Raw genomic sequence first — 13,789 nt, forward strand, 5'->3', positions numbered from 1 at the left:
CCCCAGAAAATGTATTCAGTTCTTTGCCTTCTCAGACACCACATGATGCCAAGACACAAGGTCATAAACATGAAACAAAAGCTCCCACAAGGAGTCAGACTCATATAAATACAAAAGAACATGTATCTGAGTTTGTAGCCAAACCTGAAATAGCTCCAGGAAACTCAGTCTTGGGGAAATTAAATCCTTTAAAGCTTTTTTCATCAGGAGATAATATGAACTCAGATGAATACAAACAGCCACCAGAGTCTACATATTCTCAAGGCCATACACAATTTGATGGGAAGTGTGTTAATCAAGGTAAACAGTCAGTGATAACTGAAGTAGGTAAGAAATCTGAAAAATTAAGAAGTTTATCACATGAGAAACATTTGGGACAAAATCTAGATGTAAATATGCATGGAAGACAAGATCCCATGATTAACAGACAAGAAAATGTGCCTGCTGCAGGGGCAGCAAAGCCTACTGGCCAAACACAACCCGAAAACACTGGTTTCTTTAGCCCTTTTAGGAGATCATTAAGTTCATTGATCACACCTGCTGCCCCCATTCCACCTCAGGGACTTCCACCTGTGGCAGTTTATCCAATGTTTAGATCCACAGAGGGTCCCCAACCACAGAAACCAGTGGAGGACCCATCATTGAGTAGTAAGATTAAATTGCCTTTCCTCTCCTCTGAAAATGTCTCTACTCAGCAAAATCCCAAAGCAGAGGGAGGCATGCTCTCTGGTTTTTTAAAGTTTGCATCCAGTGAAGATGTTAGTGCCTCCACAAACACACAGAACCCTGTGCAATCATATCATGACTCAATGTCAACAACCTCCACCACCTTTACACAAAATTCTGGAGTCCACCAGGAAACCTCTGAGAAAGGATGGCTCTCCAGCATATTTAACCCTGCTTCTACTCCCTCTAGTTCAAACCAGAATGTTATGGGTAATCAGGAATCTCAGAGCAGCAAAGTGCCACCTGGTTCACATGCACAACATACATCAAATCAGAAACCAACAGTGTCACCTCATGGAATGCAGTATCAAGCTCCTCATCAGCCTGAATCACAAAGTTTTTTAACAGGTCTTTTTAAAGGGAGCTCAACTGAGGAAATCTCTCACATGGGCTCTAATCAACCCAAGCAAGGAGGACTGCTATCTGGACTTCTTAAATTTGGCTCAACCGGTGACCTATCTGACAGTGTGCCACAGCAGGCTCCCCGTAGCAATCAACCACCCAGGAGCAGTAATCCTCCACAGTTGCCTCATCAACCTCCCCCAGAACAAAATTCTTCAACCACACAGAAGGGGGGCTTTCTCTCAGGGCTACTGAAGTTTTCATCAACAGAAAATATACCACAAAATGCACAGCCCTCTGAAACTGAAAAACAGAGGAGCTTTACTGGCAATTACCCTGGTCAGCAGCAGACTTCAGATGAAACTGAGCAACCTCAGCAAAGGAAGCCACTGTCTGGTTTGCTTAAATTGACTTCTTCTGAGAATATTTCAAGCAGCCAAACAGTCCAGCAACAAAGCAGTATTAGACATAATCAACAAGTTTTCAACCAACAGAATACTCATTTTAAGAACAGAACATCAAGTCAGCAAGTTGACCAACAGGAAACACGTAAACCGGGCTTTACCCGACAACAAACTGTTCCACTCCAGCAAAAACCATCCCAGCAAGGTGGTCTTTTGTCTGGTCTTTTAAAATTCTCTTCAGCAGACAACATAAACACACAACAGCAAACATCAATACAACAACAAGGAATTAGCTCAAGTAAATCCAGCCATGAGCAAGCAAGGGCAAGGAATATCCCAGTTTTAACCCAAAATCAACCGCAAAACAGCTCAACACAAAAAACAACTCCAGCAAGTGGTTTACTTTTTGGATTATTCAAATCTTCCTCAGAAAATACACCACAACAACAGCAGCCTGAAATAATTAATGAGACACAACAACAAATTAAAGTTCCATGTAGCCAGGCTGGTCAAACTGGTCAAATACAGCCGGAGGCGACAAGCCAATCTGGAGTGCTCTCTGGTTTGTTTAACAAGTTAACCAAATCATCTGATAACATTGACACAACCTGCCAGACATCACCAGGACAATCACTGCACCAGAAAGCCAATAATCATACAGCCCTAATGAAGACACCACTGCAGACACAGTCACACACTGTTATTGCCGAACAATCTTCACATGAACATACAGAGAGAGAGAAGAGGACTCCACAAACTGCCCAGCAAGGGTTTTTATCTGGACTGTTCAGCAAAAATGTAACTGAGGAACCTCATTCTTATAAACAAGCAGAAAAGTCAGTTCAGATTACAGAACAAAAGGCGCCCTCAACACAATTCACAGAGTTGCATTCAGGCATATTAAATAGTACTACATCAGACTTAGAAAGGGACAGCAGTAACAGAGTTGTTTCAGATCCTCTCAATCCAGGGAAGAGCAGACATGCTTTCGTCAGTGCACCAGTCTCTATTGATGCTGAGAGTTTAGACTTAAGAACATCAGCTACTTTCGCAAGATCTCTTCAGAGTCAGGCAACATACTCCTCAATTAGCACAGGTAATTTAGCTCAGTTATATTATTCCGGCTCACTGCAGTCAGTTCATCCAATGGCTTATAGTGCAGGAAATATTCATTCTCTTTTACAAAGCCCTGCAAATTCTTCAATAATGTCCATGCCGCCATATATTAGTGGAAGCACTCCCTCTTTGTATGGAGCTACAAGGCAAAATCCTTACCAAGGTCAATTATCCCCTTATGGAATAAGTCCCTCTTATGATGAAAATCAGTGGATCCGTGGAAGTTCGATATGGCAACAGTTTCAGAATGAGTCACTGAATTATCAGTTGCAGGAAGAGGGTCAACGATATATACAGAGTGGTGAAGTTGTGTCATTACAGCCATCTTCTGTTTGCTGCAGTTCCTCAAATATCAATCAGTCATTTATCTCCTCTGCACCATGGCAAGATGTTTGTCAACAAGAGCAAATTGGACAATATAATTTTGTGGGAGACAGGATTGATGATCCATATATCAAGAGGAAATTATGGAACAGCCATGAAGACTTGGGAAACAAAGAGTATACATCTAATGAGGAGGGTGCTTTGAATTTAACTACTAAGCAGAGTAATGCTAAGTTCGGGAAATGGCATTCATTTAATGATGGTAGCACTTACAGTTTGAATGGAGTTTCATATCATGAAGGCTATTACGAGGAGACTGTGCCAAACTTATCTTATTCAGCTAACTGGCAATATGGAACGGATAATGCAGTCCAACAAAAATATAACACTGAAGGCATGATGTATCAGAGTCAGTTTAACTTGAATAAACCAGAATATTCAAATTTAACTCAAAGTGCCAATACTGAGACTGAAGAATCCTTGTACCTTGAAGACACTGAATGGTATCAGCAGTGGCTTGCACTGTTGGAGCAAGGAATGTGGTGGCCAGCAGAAGATGGTGACTGTGGCTACTTTGTCTACACTGATCACGAGTACATTTATGCTTTGCTTACAGATGCAGCAGGGGAATATGTGTATGCATGTACCCCTGATGGTGAGTCTTGCGGAAATGCACAGAAGTTAGATAATTTTCCCAGTGCTTTCCTTTACAATGAAATGGTTTTAGTCTGTGGCTTTAAAATTCCACTGTACAATGAGGATGAGCTTCTTTGGCTGCCTGGTCAAGGTCACAGTGAGTCTCAACTTCTTAATGCTCCCCTAGATTTGTCTGCTGCCTATAGAAAAGGGAATCAGATAATGAATTTAAATCTTGAGCAGTTCTCTGAAATGTTTGAAAATTCATTTTTGTCACAAGGGCAACAAGGTTTAGATTTTACATCTTACAGATTAAACAAATTCCGTATTGATCCAAGACAGCTCAGTTATGTCCCAGAAGATCAGTGCAGAGATGTCATTGACCTTTCTTGTCATAATAAAAACCGGGTAGGTCCTTATTGGAACAACCAGGAAATTAAGACATTTCTTGCTCAAAAGGTTGCCGTTTCCCTGAACTCTACTCCTACTGCAAATTCCAATCAACAGCTACTTAACAACTGTTACCAGCCTAGCCAAAGACGACGTTCATCCACTGGGGTTACAGTGAAGCATGTAGATGATGTATCAGAGGAAGAATGGAGGAAGAGAGTGACTCCTGGAGAAGAACAACCTAATCGTCAAGTTAAAAAGATTTCTTCTCTCATATCCTCCTTTGTTGGCAAAACGTCACAAGAGCAATCAGTCAAAACTAGCATATCCTCATGTGATCAGAGAGTACCTGGTGATGCTCCTGACAAACATTCTAAGAATGTTTTTTCAACAGGTTTTCAAAGTCTGAAGTCAAAGATCATCAAAGAAGAAAATACTGCTGCTGTGCCCCAGCCAGAAAGTGCTAAACAACAAATACAGAGGCCAGCTACCACACAGGGAAGAATTTTGCCTACAATACCAACAACTGCTCAAGTGAGTCACCCTTCAATACAACCAAATACAACTTCACAGAAACCTAGACTGGCACGTCAGACCACTATGGGTCATCAAGCAACCCCAACAACACAGCCAAATGTCACAGTGTCCTCAGGATCAAAAGAATCTTTAATTAAACATGGACCACCTGGACAGCATGCAGCTGATAAGCCAGTGGAGCAGAGCATAACAGGCAGCACTGCTTCTTTACCAGGCAGTACTACTACAAATAAAGAGGATACAGGAGTATCAAATCTCTTTGGGTCAATTAGCAGCCTTTTTAATACTGAGACTTCTACACCACAGAAACCACTAATGAAACCTAGTGGCACAGATGGTTCTCTGGCATCAGGACCCAGGCCAACGGGAATACAGAAACAACAAACAATGGCCCAAAGTGGTCGCTCCCAGTCAGGGCAGAGCCAATCCCCAAACAAAAGTATATCCCAAGAACTGTCTCAGAGTTCTTCCAAAGGCCCCGCTACAAGCCAGTCAGAAACTATGCTGTCGACAGACAAGCCAAAACCAGAAACAGCAACTAAACCATCTGGTGGACTGTTTGGATTTTCACTTGGAGAAATGCTGGGAGGATCACCAACAGTTGCCCAATCTGCACCCACACCTCAAACATCAACATCATCTACAGCTCCACAAGAAGAATCTCTTGGTAAAAGTATATTATCAATGTTTAGTGGGCCAAATCCACCACAGGCTGCAGCTAAAACAGGGCCTTTGCCTCAAGCACCTTCACCAAATGCAGCACCACAACCTCCTCAACAGGAATCACTTGGTAAGAGTTTATTATCAATGTTTGGAGGATCAAGTCCTCCACAGCCCCCTCCTCAAACCAAGCCTACTACTGAGGTTCCGCAACAGGGAGTTCCTCCAAAAGACCAGTCAACTACAGGATTCCTGCCTCGAGCACCTTCACCAAATGCAGCACCACAACCTCCTCAACAGGAATCACTTGGTAAAAGTTTATTATCAATGTTTGGAGGATCAAGTCCTCCACAGCCCCCTCCTCAAACCAAGCCTACTACTGAGGTTCAGCAACAGGGAGTTCCTCCAAAAGACCAGTCAACTACAGGATTCCTGCCTCGAGCACCTTCACCAAATGCAGCACCACAACCTCCTCAACAGGAATCACTTGGTAAAAGTTTATTATCAATGTTTGGAGGATCAAGTCCTCCACAGCCCCCTCCTCAAACCAAGCCTACTACTGAGGTTCCGCAACAGGGAGTTCCTCCAAAAGACCAGTCAACTACAGGATTCCTTTCAATGTTTGGTGGTCCAGGCACCCAACAGCCTCAAGCCCAAACAGGATCTATTCTGGGGGGAATTTTGCCTGGGTCATCAAGTTCAACTGATAGCCCAATGAAGGGACTGCTGTCAATGTTCAGTGATCCCACTCCACAAAGTCAGCCACAAGCAACCTCATCTCAGCAACAAAGAGTAGCCCAATCACAAACTCAACTACAAGAGCAACCCCAGACACAATCTAAACCACAAGCACAGCCACAAACACAAGGGCAGCAACCCACCTCTGTTCTTGGGGGAATATTGGATGGCTTGTCTGCCTCTAGTGAAAGTCCAAGAAAATCTTTGTTCTCCATGTTTGGTGGCCCCAGCACTCCTCAAACACCAGGAGGTGGTGGAAGTGCAAATATGTCTACTACCCCAGGGGCTGCAGCACCCAAAGAACCACAGTCAACTCCTAATGCAGCATCTGCTACTGTTACAGCTACCAAAGAGCCACCAGTTACTTCTTTACAACAAAGTTCTTCCCAAATGTCATCTGCTTCCAGTAGCCTTGTGCCACCAGCAGCCACCAGTGAAGTATCCAATGAACTTTCTGGAAACAAAGCTAGTACTAATTCAAGTGACATTTGCACTAGCCCATCCATTGATACTACTACTGAGGCCACAGTTAAAAGTAGTGATATTGCATCTTCAGAGCCAAATGTAGAATCTATCAAAAGACTAAAGGAAACCAGTACAGATAGTGCACCCCCGGATCCTGCTCCCCCTAAAGATCCACCAGCATCAGGCCTGCTGTCTATGATTAGTGGATCAGGGTCACAGGCCATTTCAGATGGTCCAGGAAAAGGTTTATTTTCATTGTTTTCTGGGCCGAGCACTGAACCTAGTGCAAGCCAGACAGGTCCTTCACCTGCAGCGGCCGCACCAGGGTCATCATTGTTTTCCGTATTTGGAGGTTCTACTCCTCAGCCCTCTTCTCAGTCTGGAAGCTCTTTATTAGGGGCTATGTTCGGAGGTGCATCACCCCAAACAGCAGCTTCTCAAACAGGGGGATCATTACTTGGTGGTTTATTTGGAGGGTCTGCTCCTCAGGCTGCTCCTCAAGTTGGTCCCACTAAGAGTGGAGGCTCTGCTCCTCCGACAGCAGGACCTCAGGCAGGGCCATCCTTACTTGGAGGCTTATTTGGTGGATCTGTCCCTCAGGCTGCTGGATCTCAGACTGGAGGGTCTATTTTGGGTGGGATTTTTGGAGTATCAGCAGCTTCAACTACAGCACCTCAGGCTGGTGGATCCTTGGGTGGATTATTTGGAGGGGCTGCCACCCAAACTTCAGCTCAAAATAGTAGCTCTATATTAGGAGGCATTTTAGGGGGGTCATCCTCTCAAACAACTAGTGTACAGACTGGTGTATCTCCTCAGGGTGGCACGTCATCTGGAGCTTCTGCTCCAAATGAGATGCCTGGTAAAGGTTTGCTTTCAATGTTTGGATCTGTTCCCCCTGCAACACCCACTGCAACAGATACAGAAAAATCCAATGATGACAAGAAAGCTGACACTACTTCAGAAGTAACTGTTTTACCAAGACCTTCTGATGACAGTAAAAATGCATCAACACCTGCTGGTCCTGAAATGTCTGTGACTGATACTGCTACTAAAAGCAAAGACCAATCAGAAACGCTACAGCAACCTGTCAGTACAGTTCAGGGTCTTGAGGCAAACTTGCCAAAACCTGATGGAAATGTCATAGACATTCAGTGCCAAGATGCTAACAAGCCAGCTGCTTTAGCTAGTGATATTGAATCTAACAAATCTGAAATCTGTGCAACAGCAGAGCAGTCTGAAAGACCAGAGCCTGTTAGTGTTCAGTCCAGTCAAGATACAATGCCACCTAAAGCAAAAGAGCAGGTACCAGCCACTGAGTCAACTCCTGTGGCCCAGGGACTACAAAAGCCTCCAGAGCCATCTGTTGCTGACTCAGCAGCAGATACAGTTTCAGGCTTTATGTCCTCCCTTTTCAAAACATCAGCAGCTCCTGCTGAAGGTTCTCAGCAACAGCAAAGGAACTCACTTTTTGGACTGGGAGGAACAGAAACCCAAGCTACAACTGGTCAGGCTGGAGCATCACTGTTAGGGGGGATTTTTGGAGGGTCCAACACTCAGACACAGGCTCATCAGACAGGGGGATTACTAGGAGGTTTATTCAAAGGACCTGCCCCCCAGTCTGGTCCTCAAACCACTGCCCCCACTACTGGAGGTTCAATATTAGGTGGGATGTTTGGAGGAGGACCCTCTGCCAAGCCTGTAGGTCCTCAGACTGGTGGATCATTATTGGGTGGGATGTTTGGAGGATCTGCAGCAGCAGCACAAGCTGGTGGTTCTTTACTTGGAGGAATGTTTGGAGGAGCCACTGCTCAGACTGCTGGACCACAAACTGGAGCATCAATACTCGGGGGCATAGGTGGGTCTTTATTTGGGGGAATGGCACAACCTTCTAAGCCATCTGAACCAATGCCACCTGAGCCCAAGCCAATACCTTCCACTATTCCACAGCCACAGATTAAGCGTGAAAGTATACCACCAAAAATAGTACCGTCTGACACTGAGACCAGTTCAAATAAAATGGTGGACTCAACCATACCAGATAACACTCAAGTGAAATCTGGCAGCCTAACGAGTAGTAGTGCAGTGGCATCTGAGGCAGCTGTTCCAGAACCCTCTGCTGTCCAAAGTGCTACAATAAGTACTACATGCAACATCACCCATCAGGTAGATAAGACTGAAAAGGAAAACTCCGCTGTTGAGGGAGAAGTGATACATGAGGACCCCATGATCATTAAAGGAGACCCTGAAAGTAAAGAAAATGACAAATCTGCCCCACCTGATACCCGAGTAGCAGATTCTAATATAGATCCTCCAGGCAATCAGTTGTCGAACAACGCAGAGCCACCTCAAGCTAAGTCTCTGCTTGGTGATGCAGGAAAATCTTTGGGATCTTTATTTTCACCAACAATGCCATCAGGTGCTCCGTCAATGCCTCAAACAGAACCAGGCAGTGGTCTGTTTTCAGGGTTAAAAACCCTGTCTGGAAGCCTGTTTCAAGAGGAAAAACAGGTTGCTGGAAAACAAGAGCCCCCCACCACTTCACTATTTGGGACAAAGATAAGTTTCCCTTGGCAGGCAGAGCAACCTAAGCCACAAGCTGCCCCCGATGTTATAACATCTCAACCTAAAACTAACAACAAGCCAGCAAGTGGTCAAACACATACTGTACAAAAGGCTGCAACATCTGATGTCCAAAAAACTGAATCGGTAGGTTCCACAGATGATGTAGCAAACCCCCAGATTTGCATCTCCACTCCTGATGTAGAGCCTTCAGCATCCCTGACCCCAAAGGAGAAGGAAGGGCTTGTAGAAACATACCCCTCTGCAGGTCCTATCTCTGGAGTGCAGCTGGACAACCAGTCCAACAAGGATCTATTGAATGCAAAAAGGCTAGTAAAAGCATAATAAATGGCATTCCCCCTCACCATTTATGATGCATTCTCATTTTGGAAAACATGTATTCCCTGTCCAGCTCTGCAATCCATCCCCACTAGTGTACTTTAATCTTTAGCTTGAGTATATGTGGTATGTTTGTGTGTGTGGGTGTATTCTTTGATATAGGCAGTTTGTGTGTAGCACCTACATAATTGTGCCATTTCAAAACAGAATTCCAAGGTAACACTTAACTTTAAGAGACCCTATTTAGCATTTATTTATCAATATTTAATGCAATATTTATAAAACACTACAATGTTGTTTATAAGCAGATATATGGACATTTCATGTGTTCATCATATTGTATTTGTCAGCACTGAAGTTCTCTCATGAAGAAAACTTCGTATTATTACAACTCTGTATTATTATATCAACACTAAGTGCTTATAGGTGCCACAGGAGGTAAAGTTGCTAACAGATGCATTAAGAAACTATCTGTTAACAATAACTTTATAGTGTATTATAAACCATTCATTACGTGTGTGTGTACTGCTTTTAAATGCTTAATAGGGGGACTTAAAGTGTTTTAAAGTGTCTAAAAACAAAATTAGCATTTCTTATGCAATTCCTCTGACTGAAACTGATTTATGAATCACCTGGACTTCTAGACTCAAATGATGTTCATTTGATTGTTGCCCTCTGCACTTTTAAATCAGCTAGAGTAATATCATCAGCAAATGAAAATTGTTCAGTAACCGTAATAGCCAATTTATTTTTCCTTTTTAGTTTGTGAAGAAACATCTTTCTAGCATCAAATAAAACCACGGCTGTCTGCAACGTTATAAATAATGCAAATTTTGTTTGAGCCTGGAATTCTGATTTGTGTTGTCTTTATATTGTGAGTATTATTTTACAACTATTATGTTTATTCTTCAAAATCAGAGTTAGTAAATTCTTACCATTTAACTGAGAAACTCAAACTATAAGTATAGCTAATCTGTATTCTAAAGAAAATTGTCAAGAAATGTCACTATAAATTTGTAAAATGAAAAACAAATCATATTTATTAATTCAACTCTGCATATTTTTTTGTTTCATTTGTCATAAAGCCATCAGTACTTACTAAGATGCATTTGGCTTACCAGCACATGTGCATGTGCTTGTCGTGTGGACAGCTCAAAGGGACATATTTATATTCATATTTACAATTAAATATGCAGATGTGATCGTGTGCAGGAATATATCCTCTTTAGTGAGGACTAGCTGATATAGGGATTATTACTTCACACAACAAAAAAGAGCATACATGTTTGTGTTCCATCTACATTTTAAAATACAACTCTAATGTAGGAAAAGCGTATGCAGTGAATATGGGCATGATAGCAAATTGATACAATTTTCATCATTTTTATTTTTACATGTTCATTATTTTTCAACATGCAACAGCCTCCCTCCAAGGTTGGGTATCTTTTTAGGGCATTATGTGTTGTGTGTATACCATATCAACTAATCCTTTAGAGAGGCTATTGATAAAAGTAGATCTTAAAAACAGTGTAAGTGGGGTTTATTACAACCAAAAATGTATGAATTATTTTGTTTTGTTTCAGCAGTATAAAACAAATTAAAAGTATTTCTAAAATTAAAAAGTGCTTAAAAGTTATTTATGTAACAACCCCCACTTATCTAGTGTTGTCTACTGGAAAAATATAAACCACAAATCTACGAATAGTTTTTCACCCAGTTCTAATTTCAAAACAAGTATTCTGACAATATTTCCTCACTCCTCTCTCACCATTGTAGTCCAGTGGAAAGTAGTCGCTTCGGGTCATCAGGAAACCTGAGCCAGACCAGCTCCCAGCTTAGTGAGACTGGCCAGGAGAGCACTGGAGGGTCAGAACTGGAGGAGTCCTTCCACTCCTACCACAGCACTGGCTTTCACCCCTCCACAAATGGACAACCACGCACAAATGGACATCTTCCCACGAATGGACACTCTACTGTCGGCGAGCAGGATATTCATAGGCTTTCACCAGAAGTAGGTCGGGGCCTGAAAAATGACACTCCAGCAGAAAGAGGGTTCTCTAAACTCCAAAGGTATGGTTTTGTTCAGAATTCAACTTATTTTTTATGTGCTATAATGAAGCTCCATGGGGATTGAGAGATTTTCTCCATCTCTTTCTTCCTTTGTACTCTTAAATCCATATAACCCAGGTTCCATGATGATGGGCCACCATTACCCTTTTCGCCATCCAGAGTTCGTTGGTTGAAGGCTATCAATAAAGTCAGGGTTCAGCTCCGGGAGGTAAGCAGCCTTCCACTTTAGCTCCCCCAACAATACCTTATCTCACATCAAGTCTGACATTCTTAAACTCTTTCTCCCTACCCTGCAACACATGCACAAATATTACATCTATTATGCACAGACATAAATGAACACATGCAATTCTTTGAAAATGGTTGAGTTTATCCTCTCTGGTTGTTTTCAGATAATGCACTAAAATATATTAGAATAACATATACCTGCAATTTCTCTGTGTTGGAGTTTTCCAGCAAAATATGTTTTTTTAGGAATTTAAAGCCTCACTAAAGGCATCCCACAAATTACTTTCATTTTAAGGGTGAGTGCATTAGGGAGTGTATTTGATTTAGTTTCACCCACCCATACACTTACATGGTGTTTTATTTTACAGACAATTGGTCAAAAGCTTGTTCCTTTGTTTCATAGCTGTCCAGCAAACATATACTACTTAAAAATAGAGGTTTTATATATATATGTATATATGTGTATATATATATTTATACTGTTATACTAGTTTAAAGTATTATTTGTAATTCATTTTAGATACTCATTATCTGCCTCCCTTTTCTCTCAGTCTCATGCTTCATTGGTTAATTTCGTCTTTTTTCATGGCACTGTGATTATGAGGCTTAAGTATACTGTCCATCTGACTTAAATCCACCACCCAGTACTTCATTGACCTACAGTATAATTTGCATTAATGGTTGGTTCACTCATGAGAGTCCCTCTCATGTTCTACTGCAAATTGTGTCTACAGTGTTTGACTAATTTGTCACTTTATGTCATATTTACTTAAGAGTTGTCACTTAGTTTTTCACAGATTGTTCTCAAATAATATGTTTTTTAAGGAAATGTATGATGAACCAACATCTCAAATAATTGCATTTCTCTTGCCATTTTGTATCACCCACCATCTGCTCTAAACTTCTTCATCTCTTGATAGGGACCCTACTAATGGGGTATTGATCAAAGTTTCAATCTAATGAGAGGGAAGACATGAAAACAGGCAATTGTATCATCAAAGCTGTTTATCTCTTATCCATTTGTCATTGGTGAATACTGTATAATTTCCAGACAAAGGAATTCTCCAGTAGCATAACTCAATGAGTAATAGGTGGTCATCAGTATGATTTGGAGCACATACATTTTGGTACACATTGCTTTGAGCCCTCTCCCGTTATATTTCTCTTTTAGTGTCACAGGTGCCATGTAGCCTCATATTGATCCAATTTCCAATGCCATTTCTACAAGATTGTGTCCAGCATATTGAGTTGAGATGTTAAGTCATGCATCTAAATCCAATCAGAAATCTATAGAGAGTGGTCATAATAAAACGTCTCTCATCCCAAACCCCCTTGATTAAGCCTTTTATGGCACGGCAGTAAAGAAGTAGCTCAGACAGTCTTTCCTTGGCTCCATTATGATGATTGGTCCGCATGCACTGATTGAAATGACTATGTACTGTAAATGGTGGCTGATTGAAGACTAGTATATTAATGGAAAGCAAGGTGAACACTGTCTAAGTGCTATTTATTACGGAACATAGGGAAACACTTTTTGGTTGTTAATCTGTCAAGCAGTGTCATAGTGACCAGCATAATAAGAATGCAGTCACTGTAAAATATCCTCACATGCTTGTTTACATCAAATAATAGAGTGAGATGAGATGTGTGGTATATTTTGTTTCCCCATTATTTTTTGGCAGCAATTTCACCCAGTGGCAAATCTAGAGCAGCAACTGGAACTGGCTGTCAGACCCAATTCCAATATAAATGTCATTACCTATATTTGATGTGATTGAGCAGTTAGCCTTAAATAGAAATTCCTTTGTCTCTAGTTTTCCACCAACAAGGTTAAAAGCAAGAACATGTGGAATTCAGGGAAACCAGTGGTATTGATATGTTTATCAATTAAACAACCAAATATTCATGTTAATAGAAAGAGAAACATTGCAAATTGCAGCAGCTGGCAGATATAGAAACACAGAGAGGGGTGAATGAGACTGAGAATTGGAAGTCTTACAGCCCCAGATTAGCTGTGTGCTGGAATACATTGCCAGAGGACAGAAAGAGAGAGCACAGAAAGCATGCAAGAGGGGTGGGAGGGAAGTAGGGATGGCTACTTAAACGAGGGTGAACTGCTGTGTGATTGTGGTCTACCACTGTCGCACTTGCCGTTGCAGTGGTAGAAATGAGGAATTCAGCACTTCTGCCTCTCTTATCAGTTAAAGAAGATCTACTGCTTTGATTGAGGTAGAACAAGATATTCAGTAATACAC

General features: G+C 41.8%; 1 protein-coding gene across 2 annotated transcripts in view; it reads left to right on the forward strand.

The window, feature by feature from the left end:
* The window catches only part of LOC128379998 (protein unc-13 homolog B-like), a 67,961-nt gene that overhangs the window by 26,593 nt on the left and 27,579 nt on the right, over window positions 1-13,789 (forward strand). For both annotated transcript variants that reach the window (XM_053339651.1, XM_053339652.1), the window contains 2 exons: window positions 11,013-11,306; window positions 11,424-11,514. In XM_053339651.1, the coding sequence (XP_053195626.1) occupies window positions 11,013-11,306; window positions 11,424-11,514 (385 nt within the window). The remainder of the gene's footprint in view (window positions 1-11,012; window positions 11,307-11,423; window positions 11,515-13,789) is intronic.

This window comes from Scomber japonicus, chromosome 19, assembly GCF_027409825.1.
Source record: "Scomber japonicus isolate fScoJap1 chromosome 19, fScoJap1.pri, whole genome shotgun sequence".
Lineage (NCBI taxonomy): Eukaryota > Metazoa > Chordata > Actinopteri > Scombriformes > Scombridae > Scomber > Scomber japonicus.